Here is a 20704-nt window from a genome sequence, read left to right as displayed (position 1 = left end):
TATTTCCATTTTCCATTTCCATTTTGATATGAATATGTTTATATGTTTTTTTTTAAATCATAATCATTCTACTGTTAACTAGATAAAAATTAGCTCCACATTGAACACCCAAAACAGTAAAAGAGCATCAGTGTCCAATAACATAATAAATCACAGGGGACATTTTTCTGCATAATGACTAAAATTGTGTTGTGGCATTGTGCTGCTAGTGGTGGTATGATTTTTTCTTCCGAGTGTGTAATTGTGATACAGTTATTTAAAACTTACCTCACATCATCCTGGTAAAAGTAAAATGGCAGCAGTAATTATCAAACGTTTGTTAAACACAGTCCAGACAAGATCACTGTTTGCATAATAATTTATTCACATATTTTTTTCACATACTATATATTATTATTGCTGCAGTTCTAGAGCCTTTCATTTATTCACTTTCAATATTCCCACAGTGGGATCCTATGTTGATATCTCTTTATATTTTTTATCTTCATGCATGCTGAGTATTACATTTCACAGGAGCAGGATGCAAATAAATAAAACAGTCTCTTTAAGTACATGTCATAATCTATCCATTCTATTAATGCTTCAGTAACATGCCTTTTTCAAAGTCCATAGGGGGAAAACACTTCTCGGAACGTACACTCGCCATTAGAGGGTGAAAGCTTAACAAAGATCACGTTAATAATACATATTGTTAAAGCTGGCAATCTATGATTAATCTTCATTACCACCCAAACCCCTCTTCCCCCCATCCAAGTGAAGCCCAACTACACCGCACAGGGAAAAGGCTAAGTGTACTTATTACATTTCATCTATGTACAGTAACTTTGAAATATGGCACCAAATCTGCTTGTGAAAAAAAGCTTGAGGTTACACGTTAAAATATTTGTGACTACAATACTTCTCCTGTTTAATTGGGGAAAAAAAAATCTTTATGTTACTCCATTCATTCCCTTTAGACAGCGATCACACTTTACAAGCCAAAGTGGAAAACACCGGCACACATTTCAGTGGGTTCTGAGAGTAAACAGCATGCCTCGCAGGCATTGGTATCGCTGCAGTGCATAACACAGTGTTAAAAAAGTAAATATAACTCATCTTCAATGCACCATGTGTCTCACTTTGAGCAAAGCTCCCAGGCAATGTCAGTCTGGCGTCTGACTGGCACCTAATGCAACAAACAATATGAGGAATAGTGACAATTTTTAAGAAAAAGCCTGGTACACTGACTACAAATAGAGTGTTCAAGTCTATGCTGATAGTTTTAGTGTCGTTGGTTTTTGTGTTTGACTTTGTGTACGATTCTAAGAACATGTTGAAAAAGGTGCTTGTTTGTCTGCCAAGTGGGTTCACTCAAAGACTACGGACAATGACAAATAACATTATCTTTCTCTCAGTAGCTCAGATTAGCTTAGCATTCAATTTTCTGTCTCAGAGTCAGAGATTGGCTTTTTTTTTTTTTTTTCCACACACACACACATGCGTATGCATGCACACGCTTAAGCTCTTGCATATGCACACATAACTGGAAACTGAGGGGATTATTTCTGACCTACAGCAAAGGCAAATAATGAAAAAAGTCAGATAATTCAACCTCAGACTATCTTTACAGTATTTTCATTTAATTTAGTTATTAATAATTGCTCAGTTTGATCTGTTGGGTTCTTTGAAGGCACCTAGTGTCACCTAGGCAGAGCACAACTCTCCAGCGTGAAAGCTTTAGGTGTAAGCTTTGTTACAGCAACACAGTTGCCTTTTTAGAAAGGTGATTCCTCTGTCTTTAAGTGTCAAAGTCTCTACTTTGTGAATTGATGCTTCATAATGACAACACAGAGTCTGTCTGTGCTCCTGAATAATAATGCAGTGGTGAGTTTTGTGCCCTAATGATCGGGGGTCCTGGGCCGGGGAAAAGCTCTTCTCCAAAATTTAAGAGGTCCTCGAGCCCCCAGGCAGAGAAGCCTCTGTCAGACGTAGGCTGACTCACTAGACTGGGTCCTGCCCAGGTTGGGGGCCTGGGACAGGTGCGAAACATCCTTCTTGCGCACTTCACAGATGGACTTCCTTCGGGCCTGCACCCCTCGCATGGCCGTCTTTATCTTCCTCCAGCCAAGGTGGTTGAGCTCAGCCAGGTTGAGCAGCACACATATGCCGCTCACTGCAAACATAAAGACCAGGAACACAGTCTTTTCTGTGGGACGAGACACGTAACACTCCACCTCCTTCACGCAGGGGTAGCGATCACACTCAAACATCCCTGGCACGTTGAAGCCATACAGGAAGTACTGGCCGGCCAAAAAGCCAATCTCCAGCGCGTTGCGGAACACCACCTGGATGACATAGAAACGTGAGATGCCTTCCTGCCGTCGCACTTTGGCGCTCTTGTGTGTTTGAGGGAGTCCTCGGGGCCCGTTGGGGATCTCCTTGACCTCCAGGCAGTCGTGATCCTCCTTACTGCTGTCAGGGTGCACCAGGATGCCGTTGATGTTGCGAGCGTGAAGCTTGCGAGTGTGATGGTCATGATGGCGACCGTGATGACCGTGACCATGGTGATCCATGTAAGGATGCAGGAGGGAGTAGCTCCGGTCACGCGCCTTCGCAGACTGGTGAACAGAATATGTGATGAAGCACAGGCTGGGCGTGCACACCAAGATGATCTGAAAGACCCAGTAGCGGATGTGCGAGATGGGGAAGGCCTTGTCGTAACAGGCCTGGTTGCAGCCGGGCTGCATGGTGTTGCAGATGAACATGATTTGCTCATCCTCGTACACCTTCTCACCCACTATACCTACTATCAGGATGCGGAAAATCACCACCACAGTAAGCAGGATCCTGCAGAGAGACAGAGGGAGAAGGAAAGGGCAGCGAGGGGAGGAGGTGAAAGGAAAAAAGACAGTGTCAGTTAATGAGGAGCAAATGTGAGGAGGCTCTGGAAATATCTGGGTAAGGCTCTGAAAATGTAATGATTGCCTTGGTTAGAACCCTTGTCCAACCTACCCACGATATGCTTGTGTGTGTGTGTGTGTGTGTGTGTGTATAGGTATGTGCATGCATGGATGTGTGCGTTTGCATGCTTTGTCACTCAGCCTCTGTGACAAACAACACCTGAGGATGGAGGAGTTGCTCTCACTAATCATAAAAGGCTGTAACAGGAGGGGTTGTTAGAAGACAGGGGTGATTTCACGCTCATCTTCACTGCTGGGGCTGAAATGGAACATCACATTCACTGATATCAGTGTGTGTGAGTGCACATACATGTTCAAACAGTGATCGCCATGCATTGATTTAAGGAACAGTGTTGTGTTTTTCTGATAATTAAAATGTCTGCCTTTCATCATATCCCATTGTAAATCCATTGAAAATCTCTTCACTGTTGTGAAGCTGTTTATTAAATATCAAACTAAATATTGGACATCAAGCGAGGGAACGGGAAGCCACCATATTGTAGGTCATGGCTGCAGAGCTTTCAGGGCTGCATGTGATTGTTGCTAAGATACCAAAAAAAGCATAAGTGGAGGCATCTCCTGCTCTAAGGGCTGTAGTATGGATGCCAGTCATTAGCAATTTAATGTTAAACTGTATATGCTGATCTGGTGGCATCTTCTAAAAACTGGAGGGACTTCCCATTGAGCATCATTAGTGCATTGCTGCAGTAATAGAAAGCCACGTCAAGGGGCCATGTGGATCTAGAGAGCAGTGCAGATGCTTTTCGAGGCCTCTGAGAGGCTGGTGTGCCGTAGTGTTATCTTCTGGTGTCGATCCAGCATGGGCACTGCGGAGGAGGACTGGGGCTTTAGGGCTGCACTGTCAGCTCTTTCTAATGAGCGAGGAAAGCCTGCACATCATGGGGCTCCCCGGCATTTATGCCACAATGCAGTGGATGCGCACGCTCCCTGCATGGAGGAGCCAATTACTTAGAACACACTTGTTTCCAAGCACAAGAGACCACTCCAGGCAGCTAAAGGGACAGAGATAGATGGGAGCTGGCCCCAGGTGGGTTAGAACAACTGGGGTAAATGGCAGCTACTTATGACAGGAGGCTTTAGTTCAGGTGACGCAAGGTGATGCAATTCCTTTGCGTTTAAAATGTGCATGCGTAAAGTTGGTCTTTGTTCTGTTGTTTTTATCCACATGTCAAATGAGACTCCACAGTGTATCTTTTAATGAGGACTCAAAAATGCCCACACCTGCCTTTCATGGCCAGTTACCACAGCAACCAGCAAATTAGTGAGAGGTGAGGATCTGCAGGGAGGTAGGGAAGAGAAAGTGTGGGAAACATCTGAAAAGTTCTTCTCTCCTTGGAGAGTGAAAAAAAAGAAATGTGTTTGGATGAGGCAATCCAGGAGGCAGCTCGTGAGAGCCGAGTGGAAAGCAGGTGAAGGTAAGAGGTATAGCAGCGGTACATGTGTTAGTGTGAAACAGACATAAAATAGAACAGTGCGCCGCTGCAGGACTGTTCCTGTTCCACCTGCAAGTGCACACCTCTGTGTGTGTGTTTTTTTTTAGTGTGAGGGAGACAGACACAAGGACACGGAGACAAAGAGGGAAAGTCAGCCATGTGTGTGACTTGTGCAAAATGACAAACGTGTCCGGCCGTCTGTGCTCAGAGCAGCTGCGAGCGGATACGCTACACTGACTTTCAGTGTGTTCGGAAATACATCAGAATAAAGCTTTCCTGCACCTTTGGTCTTTCAGAAGTGAAATGCAGGTCGTGCATGCAATTTATGTAAAGACATTCTGTCACTCTCTGATCCTTTGCTGTCAGCCAGATGTATCTCCCTTCATTGGTCATTTGACAGCAGTGGATTTGATCTGAGGGCTGTTATCGATGGCTTTCTGCACCACAAGGAGTCATTAGAGGCGTGCTGCTCACTGAGACAGAAATGTGTGGTCAACGCTGCACATTTACATGCAAATATCTGTTTAAATGATATGGAACTAGCTCACATTCAGTGTCAGTGAGAATCTGTGGATTTACAACAATGGAACAGGCCAGAGAGTAGCTTACAGCATGTTTGTGTTCACTTTCTGTTTCAATTGAAAAGGTCTGCCTATTCTCATGCCAGTGATAATTACTACATCGTAATAGCATTAACTAAATGTCACTAAGTCTGCCTGCTATCCACATCTCTGTATACGGTGACACAAGCCCATAGACTGGAAAGGTCTTTCAGTAAAAATGTGCTTGGAAATAGGCTTTTCTTTTTGTGCTGTGCAAATGCTCTCATTACTGGTGCACCATGTCTATCCCTTATTCTAATATATACCATTCATGAGATTGCACCATATCCGAGCTATGTTTTACTGGCAGCCTGCACCCTCAGGAGCCCAGGTTCATTTTGATTGATGCATTTTATGCATCAATTTTTGTCTTTGTTTAGCGCATTTCAAACTGTCCTTCACCCACATGCATTGTGTCGCTTTTTTTCAGCACACACTCAGCTCTAGCCTTTACAGCTTATAATTTAATTAAGTATAAAACTGCCAGGAACCCAAAACACAAATTAAAGATGACACAGACGCATATAAAAGTGAAAAACTCTCAAACTGTAATACATCTTTATATGTGAAAGTGATTTTTATCCCATTTTGTTTTTGTTCCCTTTTCATTTAAAGTGCCACTGCAAATCACTAAAAACTTCATTCATGCCAATGTGACCAATGTAATATCCAGGCTGCTTTCATCTTACAACAGCCTTACATAGGCCCACTTTATGTGATGTATTTACAAGTTACCATTGACATTGACCATTAGACAGTTATACGCCTGTGGTTGTATTGTGCCTCCACAGTAAGAACTTGAAGACTTTCTTCTGATAGGAAACTTTTTCAAAGTACTGTATTGCAGATATCAGTCTGTACTTGTTTGTTGGGCAGTTTTACGTTGTTAAAAAATTCCAAGACATTGCAAGTATTGAGTGTTGCACTGTGTGTGTAAGCAGGCATGTGTGTGTGTGTGTGTGTGTGTGTGTGTGCTCTGCTGCTGGATAACAGGATAATCAGCACGGAGCAGTTTGCTGCATTAGCAGAAAGCAGTGGACGAAGGTTATCTGCAAACATCAGTGTTTTAAGTCCTGCAGAGTAACGAGCCAATACTGTACGTCAGAGCAGATTGGGTCAGGACAGCTCCGAGGCCTAAACCTGCAGAATATTCAATAACCTCCATAAATGATGAAAAGGATTTCTGAATTTTTAGCATCTCTGTCCTGAGGGGCTGAATATGAAAATAAAGTCACTCGCAAGGCATGATGCAGGCATTAAACCGCTGCTCCTTCTATCACGTGGGTCCTGAAAGTTCCTTTAAAGTGGGCAGTAAATGATCTCCCACATCAGTCACCGCTCATTTCCACATTTAGCTTCCTGCTTCCTGGAGGACCTGCTCTCATCTTTGACTAATCATTAACATTTTTGAGACGTTCTAAATCCCCAACACTGTGCCAGAGATTTAATAAGATTTGAAAGAAAATTAATCTGTCTGCGTCTCTGAGTTGGGCTCAGATGTGAAACTTCTTTCCTAATTTTCACCTTCTTATGCTGCATCACTGACAGCTGGCATTTCCACAAAGTGCAAAGACCAGCAACAGCAGCACATGGACAAGCAGAGGAGGAAGATTAGGGATGTGGTGCTTCACTGCTGTCTAACTCTAGAAACGGATCTGAAGGCAGCAGCCTGACCTGTGAGACTGTGTGTATGGTTTGACGGTAGCTGCTCTTCAGCTGGTGTGTCGGCTGGACGTGCAGGCTTTGTCTTTCCCAGAGGCACACTCACACACGCGCGCATACCTTCATTCATACAGCAGCTGCTGTCGCCAGCCACCAGGGACAAAAACAACCCTGAGCACAACAGCAGATGCATCAGGAAACACACACATACTCTTAACACACACAAACACACATTGTGAATATAAATCACTCGTTACTGTATCTGAGTCGAGTTACAAGCACACATAGGTGTATATCTGCACACGTAGGCACACAGACAGTCCTCTGAAGGACTAGTGAGTTCAGTATTATCTGTGGAGAGACCTTGAGTAAAAATATTCTTCCCGCCCATACACTCTCAGTAATAAGCTCCACTGATTGCTGATGGCAGCACATAATGAATAAAGACCTTACCAGGCATAGAAATTAGGCAGCTTAATTATCAGAGTGCAGACATTTCTTCCCTCCCGCCCCTCATCTACTGTTCGTCTCTCAAACTGTTTTAATAGTTTTAGGTCTTGCCCACGTATCAGGCAGACGCGCATGACTGCCTGAGGAGCCACTAAGAGTCGGTGTGACGAATACATTAGTTTAAGCCAAACTTGTGTGTCTTCAGCTGCGGTGGTTCACTTATTTCTGGCTTCCTCCTTCAAATACTTAGTAGCAGTATTTTACTGAGTATAAAACATGAGTGGTTTAAAAAGAGAGTTCTTTTTTTATACTTGTGATTTAAGACAAAGAGGGCCTTTTCATTCTGTAAATTTCCTTTGTGCCACAACACAGAGTCAACATGTTCAGAAATGTGATTATCTAGCTTTCTCTCTCTGAAGGAAATGGCCTCCGACTGTTTTTCACAAATAACGAAGGAAACAGAGAAAGTTAATTGGGGGAGGCTCTACAGGTAACTGTGCCAATTATACAGAATCTGAGACAGTATGATAATGCATTCAAATTAAACTATGCTGAAGCCTACGCTGAAATCTGAGACTGTCTTTTTTTTTTCTTGAGCAAAACCCCTCAGTTGAAACGGATGTATAACATGACGATGGTCCAAAGCTGGAGGATACTGTGTTTGAAGAAATTCCACACACAACTCTTCCATTAAGTTGCACGGCCCAACCATGCGTAATGGTGATGATGATGATGATGATGCAGTATAGACCAGATGCAGCCTCCATCCCATTTGTCTTTATGCCATCTAAAATTAGCCTTTCATCTAAAATTGCCCTTTCATCTCAATTCTAGCTAAGGGAGGCAAACATTATGCAGAAGTGTCTCTGTCTAAAATAACTTCAAACCTTCAAATGAACGGGATCAGCATTTCCCTTTGGTTCCTAACCAGCATATTTTGCTGATTGGCTCAATATGCAATTTCAGAATATTCCATTAATCACGTTGTGGCTTTTTCAGTATTTAGAGCAATGACTGCTTTTACACAATCAACACATTTTCCTGTTTTACTGTAAAACACAAAGTATATATATCTGCAGGAAAAAATGATTTTATTTTGCAGTGAGAAACCGATTAGACTGGGCTGATTTTCACTCACTGACCCCAATCATTTTTTGTCCATAACATCTAACTTTTTGGTTTTAAAAAAGTACACAAGTAGGCCCTCACTAATAATTATCCAAATCAAATTTTCAAATTGTTCTTTTTAGCATTTTGCTTCATACCTCTATTTCAGGTAGAAATTTCCCTGAATGCCTAAGCACCATAGACACCTTTGTTTCAGCTGTATCTGCTGCCAAATTCTTGCCTTTTGTGGCTTCATTACCTGCTTGACCACTGAGGACATGTGTCTGCAGTATCTCTGAGTATATGAAAGTTAATGGTGAGGTTAGAGCAAATTATTTCTCTTTGATTCTGAGGAACTGATGCTAAAATCTTTATAGAGGTTACATTTTTCTTTGTTGTTTACTGTGCTGGAGCTGTATTCAATCACTTACTGTGTCATCTACTGTATGTTTGGCATGTTATCTGTTCAAAGACAAATGATTCAAAACCAAACATCAAATTGGACCTAGAAATTCACAGTGCATGCATTTCTGTGAGGCTTGTAGAGTAGTGTTCCCTGATTCCTTTAGCATTTTCCACTCCTTTATGAAGAATTGTTATTATCTCAGTGACAGCTAAACAAACTGAGCTGAATTTATGTTAGTCAAGTCTGCAATGATGAGATGTAAATGGTTCGCTACTGGATTTGTTTTCCCCAGCTCTGTGGCAGATGTACTGCAAATCATATGAGGAGCATGCTCATTTGAATGTATCAAAGTAAATGCCAAATGCTTTGAACTTTTGTACATCATATCATGTGGTTTTATCAAGCATTTTCCCACTTAACGTTGTGGTTAACTGGAGTTACATGGCTAGCCTCATAGTCAATTTCTAATGTCTTGCGGGAGTTGTTGTCTTGATTTATTAACAAACTAAGTCATGTGATCTCAGCTTCTAAGAGTTGTGGTTAATGTTGTGTGGAGCCAATGTGGTGCAAATCTGCATTCATAAATAATTAGATTAAAAAAGAAACAAGCATCTCAGCCCTCTTATGCAGTTTTTAATGTTTCTTAATGCACTCAAACTGGCAACAATTAACAAGAAGCACTTAAGACTGTCATAATGGTCACTGACTCGGCTCACTAGGCATTTCCCCAGTTTGCCAGCTTGTGTAGAACAGTCAAAGATGGAGGATGTTGAAGTAAATCTGATCTGACATGAACAATCAAATGTTCATAATTGTTTTTGCTCTGAATGAGGCTTTTCACAAAATACATTTCCATCAAAGTGTACTATATGTATATGTGTCTCAGCTCTGTCAAGTCTTTGACAAGCTGGTTGTGTTATAACATTTGTAAAAATCCAAAAGTGTATTTGAGTTCACACATTTTTTTTTAATTAAAAGAGAATACTACTTCAACTGAGAAAAAAAATTATCACTCGTTATTAGTTATTAATGTGAATAATTATTGGAGTACATCTTTGCTACAGAATTAAAATCAGCTTTCAAGGTTTTTATTTCATTGCTGAAAAGTACCGCTGATCAGCACGTCAGTTTACTACATTTTCAGGTAATATTAATGTTCTGTGCTAAACACAGCATTACATAGGGGCATTTTAACTGACTGTATAATTGTAGAAGAAATTACATTGTATAATAATAAGTGTCTGAAAAGGTCACTTTAGGTTTATGTGTTTATTTACACAGTCATTTAATACAGAGCAACATTAGCACTGATTTGGTGTCATGTTCTTGGACACCAGATGTAAATCCAACACTAACTCTCCTTTTAGCTCATTTTTTGGTCTCCACTGGCTCTAACTAGCAGCTACATGCAAAATTACATTCAGCACTTAGTTGCTAACATTATCTGTCGTTATTTGAATCTGAACAGAAAAGCTGCAAGACGTGAAGCCAAAACGGTTAGCTAAAAGATGCTAAAAAGCTCCAGAGCTGAGTGTTTTTGTCTTTAGTGGTGACACCCTCAGTATTATATGTAGTTGTCTTACTCTTTGCTAATACAAAATTATTGATATGTGCAGCTTTAAAAAGGATTATTTCTGCTACACGGTCCATACAGTCGCTTCCATCAGATGTAAAATTAGCTGTATATTTGCTGCAGTAATGACATCCAGGGTTGCATGCAAAAACATCCACTTCTGACTGAAATATTCCAAGAGTGAACAAGTCTTAAGGTCACCAACTCTGTCTAACAGCACTTCCCTCCCTTATGGCTTTTACTAACAGATTATTTGTGTTTCTGCCAATGTAATTGAACCTTGCTGTCACTGATAATTGTTGCTAGAACCTTCTTCCTGGCTGCTAATTTCTGTGCTGCACGAGAAATTGAGTTTTACACTTTTAATTCCATCATACTTTTAATTTGATTAGCCACCCATCCTGCTCTTTTCTCTTCATTTTGAATAACTTAGGCAGTGTAAATTTTAATCAGCGATCTACTCTGAAAATTAAAAAGCACTCTAACCGCACTATAAAGACAAGATGGTTCACTGAATCAAAAACACATCAGGCAACTGTGCACACTGCACCTCCCACATGTAACAGCTCACTGTAGTCATGTACTATCATTATGAAGATAACTCACTGTAATTAGTGCACTCCTTACATTAATAAACTCCTACAACAATTTGATACACATGTTTTCACTTGGAGTACAACATTAAGGAAAATACAATGCACAGAAAATGCCATAGATATGTTGCCTTGCATTCTCTTTATCTTTTAAATCAACCTCTATTTTCTATATTAGTCAGTGCATTTGACTCCCTAATACAAGGTTTGGTGATTTCTAGGAGATTGCTTGGATCAATATAGTCATAGTCGTTGAATATATCTTCCTTGAACATAGGTTTAAAATATATTAAATCTCTATAAAACCTACCACCTGTCTATATGAACTTCAAAATACAGCCAAAAATGATGCTCACAAAAAGTTAAGAAAACACGCCCCAATCTATTAAAGAATTTCACCACGTGGGAAAATCATTGGAATAAAAGACATTTAAACTATGTATAGGGACACATTACACGCCTGGAAAAGCTCATACACACACCATCGATGTGTTGCTGAGATGAATAATAGCCTGTGCTGAATGAAAGCTGAGGTCAGCTTTACTGGCAAAATCCCTCTGTCAAACAGTATAATCAATAGCATTCAACATCGGGGATTGCTGCACAAATAAACTAATGACAACTCTAGATGCACAGAAAAATGGTTTAATTTGAAAGATGTCCCGCTCCTTGCCGCAGGATGATGGATTACTAATCCTGTCAAATGCTGAGATATTGTTTAGCCTCCACTGTTTTGCTTTGCAACACAATCTTCCTAGACAGTATAGATTGTATCCAGGGAGATAACTGTTAATGATACATGAAATATATTCCAGTTTACTATTAGACAGCATGATGCCCTCAATTAAATCAGAGTATTCCTATGTCTCAAATTATTTTGGTAGAAGTAGGGTGCCCTTCTCAAAGTAGGGTACCTCCTTCTTGTGGATATCCTGACCTATTTAGGAAAAGTGGAGAGAGATCATAAATATGTGCACAAAAACTGCAGAGGTGAACAACTTTAAAGCAAAAGAGCAGGTCGCCATCTATATTTTGCTTTTAGAGCCAACAAACAGGATGTAGATATATTTGGTTTCACCAAGTCTTTCAAGCCTGTCTATTTATGTACTGTTTTTTTCTGTATCATATAAACAGAGTTCAAGACCAACAAGGTATTTTATACATCACTTTGTCCATTACATTAAAAGGCTGGTCAAATCTTTATGAATATTTGATGAGTGGCTTGACATCAATCACAACTTGCAACAAAGGCAACATAACACTTATTAAGATTTTATGAAGTATTTATAATGCTCAAATGGGGAGTGATAGGTGTTGAATAATAGATTATGGAGAAATAAACAAATGACAGGTAAATGGACTATAGAGATTAACTGTAGAGTACATAGATCATTCTATTTTCTAAAATAACTATTATACCCATTTAAATGCAACATATGAAATGTAATGAAAAAATACACATGGAGTTCATTTGCTTCAACAACAGAGATATTCTGCCTGTTATTAAAGGTGCAGTTTATTCAGTTCCTCTCTCTGCACTCTGCACTGCTTTTCATAGATTCATTCATATGAATGTGAAATTAAAGAGCATGAAAGGTCTTGTATTTTTTGAAAACCTTATCAATGCAGTGGGCACATATTGAGTTTGTGTGTGTGCAGACAGTTTCCTCAGCAGCAGGGTCAGTCAGCAGCTCCAGAGGAAGGAGCTCTGACATAGATTCTCCACTAAACCTCTGCAGAGGGAAAACTTCTCCCTTCCTTCCTCCATTTCCTACTTCTACCCTCTGTACCCTTTTTGTTCTGCCTCTACAGCTGACATCCTCTCTTCTCTATCCTTCCATCTGCCAACCTTTATTATTTTATTTTTTTTATCTTCCTTAGATCACTCTAGTCCTCCATTATCTCTGCCTCTCTTTTTTTGCTCTACTTGTCTTTGGCTCTGACCTCACTACGGCATTGCAGTGTAGGGGAAGATGCATCAACACACTTCCTTTCTCTCTTCCTTCCTACCTGCAAGGTGAATAACTCAGACCCAAAGGCTTCATCCTCTCATGGAAGAACACATCTTTTAGACACACAAACACGCACACCTGTGGTCTGCAAAACATCTGAGCACAATATGTAACAACGAAAAAGCATGTTTTGTCTTAATATGTGTATAAGATATTTTTTACTGCAGTATGCTTTAGTATGCATCACTGAATTATGTTTCAGTACCACAAAATAATAATACGAGGCAGAAATTTGGGATTTTTAAACACAGCATTTAGGACCGTTTTAAAATGTATCTAGCTTTTTCACAAGAAAAGTGACATCTCACATAGAAGGAACGATAGGGCATGGGGACAGATGACCTGAGATTCTAGAGAAATACCACTGAGTTGTTTGCAGTGTTGTATGGACAAATTTGTTTTGGGCAGATCAGCAAAGTATACAAGCAGTTATTTGTCTAACTGGAACAAACATTTCTTATCTGCAGAATGAGAATTTATATTGTGGAGGTGTTCAAACGCTGGTCTGATATGGAAGAATAATAAAGAGGACGGATGGAAAAGTAAATGAATAACTAATGTTAATTTTTTTTTATTGTAGAAATTATTTGTACATGATAATATTGTACAGTGCTGCAAAAACCTGTCTGTCAGGTTGATATTAGCAGCAATTTTTTTTTATTGAATATAATAGTATATTTACTATTGTAAGTGTAAATTAGTCATTATGTGTATAAAACTTTGAGACATATAACACTACTGCAAACATTATCAAGGCTGCTGGCATCACATTTTACGCAAATACAGCTGTATATCATCAGCATATCAACACGAAAACATTTTATTTGTGTTGCTGACAAAAATCAGGTATGTACACATCTATAGGAAGTGTGGAAATCTGAAGCTGCTCTGTAGGAACAAGCTGCTTTGAAGGTTAGCCAACCCACAGTTTCTGCAGAGAAATATTGATAGAGATGTTTGAATTAAAGTACAGAAGTACGAGTACAAATTTTGATTGAAAAACCTTTGTGAGGCTCCATTTTTATTACATGCACTAAGTATATAACTCTAACCCTGGTTGTGTCATCACCTGTTAGCAGGCTACCTTGGCCCATCAACAGCAGACACTGAATTAATATATCTAATTAACACACAGAGTGAGAAAGGCTAATGCACTTTACAAGCCATACTGAAATGGTATCTAATGCTGAAAACCCCAGGGTCATTATAGCTGTGAATATACAGTAAATTTGGTTTGGGATAGAGAATGAGGTCAGTGCAGCCTTGACAATGATTTCTTTCACTGAGTAATCACGATTACAGTTATTGATTATCCATGCACACACTATACATCAACCAGTTAGAAATCAGGCTTATGGAAATCACAATACACAACATTAATCTTTGAATGAGTCATATTATGCAAGCCACCTGTGGTTAGTCAGAGGCACAGAAGCAACTCTCAATTTGTCTGTCTCTTTCAAAGACCATAATTAAGCTAACCTATGCCACTGCTTAGAATCGGTCCATTTCTATTTTTATCACTGTTCTATATTCCTATGCTAATTATCTGTCCTATGCCAGGGCATAGGTTAGCTTAAAACCTACAATTAAGAAGTAGCTTAATTGTAGCTGGATTAGACAGTCTAGACATCCAACAATACTATCTGACAGTGTCTCATGGTGGAAGTATATCCTCATGTTGCAAGAGAGAGGGTTGGCACTCAAACAGATGACTGACATGCAACCATGTTCCAAAGTTTTGATGCAGGGGAGACCTTTCAGCCATGGGGAGACATCACTGTTCTGTTCTTTGGAACTGCATCCTTGGAACTGCAAGCGCACACATGCAAACTCTTGGAAAAAAAAGAAACTACACAAAGGCTGAACATCCTATTTGTGATGCCATCTAGCAGTTGCTGCATGCTCCGGCCACACCGTGTGAAGTGCAGGACTTCACATTGCACAACAGTGCAACACTACATCACAGTTGGTTGTGTTCACAAGTGCAACAGACCACACCTGACCACACCCAACAACACAGTTGGGTGTGGTCAGTGGTGCAACAGACTTGAACCTTTCAACCCATAGAGGTCAGTGCAACAATTTAGACTCCATACATGATTTAGTGTGGAGTTGCTCATAAACCATCTAGGAGGCACCTTTACTGCACAAAACTGTGCCAGTGGTGAACAATTCTCCAACTTGCTGGTACATCCAAAAACATCATTCTGATCATTTAAATGTTAAGTGTCACTGATTTCCTGACCATGCAGACACATGCTTAGGATTAGGAATCAAGTCTTTATCTTTAGTAGTTTTGTGTTATTGCTAAGATTGTCTAAGAATGTCTAACATCTTGTATCTAAGTATGCCTATCTACAGGTAAAAAGCCAAAATCCAAACCACCACTTTATTTTAAATTGATACACCCTAACCCAGGGTCTCTCTGTCCACCAAACTACATAAGGACTCTCCAGAGCATTTTTTGATATTCTGCAAACAGGCTAGCTAAAAGGGTCAAAATCACAATTGGCTTGGCAAGGGTAAGAATAAATTCAGGGACCTACAGCCTCACAAAAAACTGTACAAAGTGACTCCAAAGACAATGTTTCTTGGCTCACATGACATAGACAAGCAGGGTAGAAGGAGGGAACCTCACTGGAAAGCAGGTAATGTTACAGCTAATGCCCTAGGGTCAACTAGAGAGTCTTGTAGGACAAACACAGTCTGAGGGAAGCCAAAACACACAGGGATCATTTACAGACCATTTCACTGTATTCAGCGTAGTAGCACATAGCTGTGGGCATCATAGAAACTACCTCCTCTATGATCAAATGTTTTTACTAGTTCATATTATCATTTAACAATGTAATGCTATGTCATACCTAATTTTAGAAGATAATTAATCTAGCATACTCTATAATGTGAAGAACAATAACTGGTGCATAAAGGACTGTTTTAAATTGAACCAGAAAAGCATTGCTAATTTTAATAAATATATTTTAGGTATTCAGGGAACTCTCTATAATGTTCAGCCAGTGAAGTGCATGATCAACAAATAGCTCAAATTAAGCATTACAAGAGGAAGCCATTACATCATCACAGTATTCGTTAAAGAGGTAGCAGACAAATTGAGAGTTGCCTCTGTGCCTCTGAAGAACTGTAGGTGGCTAACACTCATCTAAAGATTAATTTTCACCATTTTTTGTACCCTGTGCTTCCAGGGTATTACTGATTCAGCTGCCAGGACTGGATTTTAAAGCTGCATTAAGTAATTTTTGACCACTAGGGGGCAGAAAGACTCCAGAACAAGTTCACAACAGTTAGCAATTAGCTTATGAAGTTGTTATGGCTAACATGTTAGCAAACAGTTGCCTACTTACATATCCAAGAGAAACAGAGCAACACGGACATCCCTTTGGTCTCCTTTTTCTGGCCACCTGTTGAATGTAATCCCAATATTCACTGCCGTTTAGCCCCTGTTTGGTCTCCCAGCTTATGAGAAAAATATGCGTATCTTCGGCTTGCTAACTTTCTTCTCCAGTTACGTTGGCTCTTTGCCATTTCGTGTTGGGTAGTTAGTGTACAGTTAGCATTTTTTGAGCCTCTGAGCCGCAAACTATCATATACAAGCCGATATTGTTTTGGTTTTGTCGCTCCGGAGAACCAAAACAATGAGCTGAAAACGGCTTAATGCTGCTTATGGCTTCAATGTGGGATGTTGATTCTCAGTGGTAGCAGCAATACTACCGATCCCATAAACAGAAGGGAGTCATATAATTAAATGGTGCAAAATATTGCTTAATGCATCTTTAAATCAAGTCATCATGCTCTACTATATGCAGGTTTTCATTCCACTATACTAGACCAGGTGATTTCATTGGTTAACAACCACAGAGGAAGAAGTCACTGAAATGACTTGGTGTAGTGTTGGTTGGAAGGAAAATCTCCATCTGGTTTCAGATTCCTGATCAACACAAATTTTGCTATAAAGTGGCTCACATCATCTCTGTTGCTCTGATATCATTGATTTTGAAGGATACAGCCTAATGGCTCTGTGTAGTCAATGAAAGCATGAGCCAATTTTCACTCCTTTCACATACACACAGAGCAAGAACACACACTCTCTCTCTCTCACACACACACACACACACACACACACACAAAGCTATTGGAACAGAGAGATTAGGCCATGCCTTTGTTGCGGACTACCTGTGGTCTGGGGTAATGAGCACAGCAGTGCAGTCAAATTCATAGTCTTCATGGCTTTATTTTTTCTGCAAAGTAATTTTCAAATCACAAATCTACACATCCAGGTTTCACAGGCTAAAGCACGTTGACTCTTCACTTTTCTAAATGAGCATCCCAGCGTGACTTTTGGATTGTGTTTAATGGGTGGAAAAATTTCACTTTTGCATTTAATTAATCACACAGAGATGATGTAGAGCACATTTTTTTTCACAGATTTTACAGCATGTCTCCATGGCATGTCTCCACTGCTAATCAAACTAAAAGCTCATCTGTTCAACCCTCCACCACGAACCAAAGTCACACAAAATATGAGGAATGATTTAATCAGTCTGTTACTATGATGCAAATAAATGTCTGCTGATATGTACAAAGTGAATGAACTTTTTCTATCATTTTTCTGCCTCAAGTTCACACAGAGTTCAGAGCCATTTACTCCCCTTTGATTCTACCTTCCACACCTGCTTGCTCACCATCCTTTCATCATCTGCACCTCTGCTCTCCCCTCACTCCCACACCCCTCTCCTCCTTCTGTCCTATTGGTCTGTGGCCAACAGCATCAAGCGTAATCTATCAATAGCTAGGCTATTAGGTAGTATCAACACAGGAACCTCTCTGAATTAACCATAATGCCCAGTAAAGCCTGCTATTGATTATGTGCAATTAGTTTATCCCTTAACTAATGATGGGTGTGGAGGAAAAGGGTGAGGAGAGCAGGGATGAGGAAAGGACGGGGGAGGCAGGGATGACTGTGGGGGACTGTAGAACAGAGGAGAGCACTGGGACAAGCCTGAGGAGGGTGGTCTCTGTAGGGATGCCATCAACTGATACAGAGTATTACATTTTACACATACACTGTACATAAAAAACACTCAGCTCATAGAAAAAACAGAGATACATAACTGGAAAATAAAACTACATAAAACCACACAAAATCGATCAGTGTCTTACCTTCCAATCATGGTAGAGTGCTGCTGGACAGCCGCCTCCAGCAGCCTCTCCAAAATGGTCCATTCCCCCATGGTGACGGAAATGTGGCAAAGCTGTCAAAGAAAACAGGACTTGGGGAGCCGACCCCTCTTCCTCCGAAGCACTCCCTCTCCTTCTTCTTCTTCCCAGGACCGGCCTGCGCTCTTGTGAACCTGCCGGCCAGCGGGGGTACACCCAGCCCCGTCCCCCCAAATGTCCCACACCAGTTCCCTTCTCGACCCCTACACACCGATCTGGCTGCTTGTCAATGCGTCTTTGACTTTGTGTGTGTGTGTGTGTGAGTGAGTGTCTTCTCCTGGGCCTGTCCCGCTGTGCTTCTCCTCCTGGTGGGGGAGAGGTGCTGAGCTGATTGCCTCCCCCTCCTCTCTCCCTCAGTCTCTCCCCCTCCCCTTATGCAGTGATGCTTGTCCTCCCCCTGCCGCACCAGTCTGCTCTGCGCTACAGCATATGCTATAGCTCACCATATGACAACCATGATCACCCTCTCTTTTCCACTTGGCTCTCTTCGTCCCCTCGGTCTTTTCTCCTCTCCCTCGTCTGTTCCTGTCTTCGTCCTCCACCCTACCCCCAGGGCACTCCTTGTACTTTAGCTGCACTCCCTGCCATCAGTACTGCCCTGCGCTCGTCCTTGCATTGTGTAGGATCTTTGCCTTTGCTGCACCCTTGCTACTCTAACCTAAACACACATACCACATATAGCTGATCCTTCTTGGCTCACCTCAGCAAACAGCACCATAAACACGCACACACACACTTGTACTCGATGACAGCTCTGAATCCCACTCTCCCACTTCCTACTGAGGACTGCAGATCCACACCAGCACACAAAGCTCCTGCCTGCTGAATGTCATTTTACGACTGGAGGAATGGTCGCTCCCACAGCTCCGAGCTCTACAAGGACCCATAAAAACCTGCATACACACACACATAGATGCACTCACGCGCACATGCACACACTCTCAGAGCAGCACACACGAACACGCTACCACCCAGCCCCTCAGTAATAAATCAGCTGCCTTGCTGCATCCAGCGAGGCTGAACCAAGGCAGCACGCTGCAGACCTGCTGTCCTGCGTTGTCCCCCTGGCTAATTTCAGCACAGTCCAATGCCCAGAGTCATGTCTGCCGCAGAGAGCAGAGATGAAAAACTGTCCTGTGAAGCCTATTTCTGGTTTCCATCATCTTGCATCCCTCAATCTCTCCCTCCCTCTCCTCCTGCTCTCCTTCAACCTCCACTCTCCCTTCCTCTCTCCCCTCCTTTTGCTCACGTTTGTGTGCAGATCTCGGTCCTGCCAACTACCTCTGCCTCAGCATTCGGTCCCCATCTCTGCCTTGTGCTCTCCCTCTCTCTGCCTCTGTGTCTCTTTCTCGCTCATGGAATCACTCTATCTCTCTCTGTGTGAGCATGCAACAACCCCCCACTCCTCCCTCCTCTTTCTCCTCCTCCTCCTCTCATAGATCTGCTCTCTCTCTCTCTCCTCCCTCTCCCTCCTTCCCTCCCTCCTTCCTCTGGTAAATGTGCTTGGATTGCTACCCTGATCGCTGCTTCACTTATGCTTGCAAGAACGCCTCCCACTGTACTGCTGTGTCTGTCCCTGACTGATGTTGCACAGTAAGAAGGGATTCGAGATCTAACCGTGCCTCCTGCCCCGTCCTCACTGCAGTCCTTTGTTCCTGTCTGGGGGCTCGGCGGTGTTTCCCATACTCTTCGTCTCTTTTCTCTCTCTCTGTCACACATCATCTAGCCCATGCTTCCAGGAGGAGGACTACAGGAGAATTGTGGCTCTGCTCCACCCCCCCCTCCCCCCATCCCCCATCTATCTCCTCCCTTTCTCCATCTTACTGTATTGGTGATGACAACACACCTATTTTACCCTGACCCAACCCTCATACCCTTTTCATATTTCCTCTCCTCATCTTCTTTCTGCTCCTCATTTGGTCCATTTCCCCCCTCCTCCATCACAACCCCCATGCTCTCTCTCCCTCTCAGGAGAGATCAGTGCCGTATTGTACTTTGCTGTGACATTGAAAGCTGCATTCATTAGATTTATATTAAGGTGGTGAGGAAATGGGATGGTCTCCCTCCATTACGCACAGATATGGGGGAGATGTATGGCATGAAATTAACATGCTCACACACCTATAGAGAAGACACACACAGGAAACCCGAAATATGCATGTGCATCTTCATCTACAGGACAGGAAATGAGATAAATAACTAGAGAAGTGAAAGAACCATATGTTTTTTTTTTCTCTTCAAGAGGTGAGTCATACCAAGGTTTTCCCATCTAGAAGACTGAGTCAACTTTTGCATAAGTAAATGATGCAGTGGCATGACATAAGACCAGCACACCAGAATGAAATCGTGGCTTGAGGTGACAAGTTCAATTCATTTGCACTGCACTTCTCTTTAGTTACGCTTCTTTGATTTTGGATGACGTGCTTTTCTAGTTGGTAGTTTACTTGTTTGAGAATAAGGTACATCCCTTTAGGGCGTTTTGTAAATTTTAATACCACCTTAATAACCTCAAATCCTACGCCACTGCATTCCTCAAAGAAAAAAAAAGTAGCAAATAGCACTGATGTGAGCAAACTCACAATCACAGCCCCTTAAACAACAACCTCGACAATGCATTAGAGATCGATCAATCTTGTTGTACACGTGCAGGCACACATGCAAAACCCCT

At 41.6% G+C, this 20704-nt stretch overlaps 1 protein-coding gene across 2 annotated transcripts; it reads right to left on the bottom strand.

Annotated features, from left to right (window-relative positions):
* Positions 1-340: 340 nt before the first annotated feature.
* On the bottom strand, positions 341-20095 carry LOC108893993 (gap junction delta-2 protein). 2 transcript variants are annotated; one of them, XM_018692513.2, is made up of 3 exons: positions 17980-20095; positions 16164-16220; positions 341-2826 (listed from the first exon to the last, which is right to left on the bottom strand). In XM_018692513.2, exons 1-3 carry the CDS (start codon positions 18048-18050, stop codon positions 1962-1964), a joined length of 993 nt encoding a protein of 330 aa, XP_018548029.1. In that variant the 5' UTR covers positions 18051-20095; the 3' UTR covers positions 341-1961. The 2 variants fall into 2 exon arrangements, with proteins under 2 accessions (XP_018548029.1, XP_018548030.1); XM_018692514.2 differs by lacking the exon at positions 16164-16220 and having other exon boundaries at positions 17980-20093.
* Positions 20096-20704: the final 609 nt, after the last annotated feature.

Source organism: Lates calcarifer, linkage group LG20 (genome assembly GCF_001640805.2).
Source record: "Lates calcarifer isolate ASB-BC8 linkage group LG20, TLL_Latcal_v3, whole genome shotgun sequence".
Classification (NCBI taxonomy): Eukaryota; Metazoa; Chordata; class Actinopteri; family Centropomidae; genus Lates; species Lates calcarifer.
This window is presented reverse-complemented; position numbering and strand designations above follow the sequence as displayed.

Bases quoted from the DNA above. Each gene is read 5' to 3' on its own strand.
- LOC108893993 (XM_018692513.2), bottom strand. From the start codon at position 18,050: ATGGGGGAATGGACCATTTTGGAGAGGCTGCTGGAGGCGGCTGTCCAG. The intron at 16,221-17,979 runs GTAAGACACTGA...TACATTCAACAG, and splicing joins CACTCTACCATGATTGGAAG to GTGGCCAGAAAAAGGAGACC. The intron at 2,827-16,163 runs GTAAGTAGGCAA...GTCTCTCTGCAG, and splicing joins GCTCTGTTTCTCTTGGATAT to GATCCTGCTTACTGTGGTGG.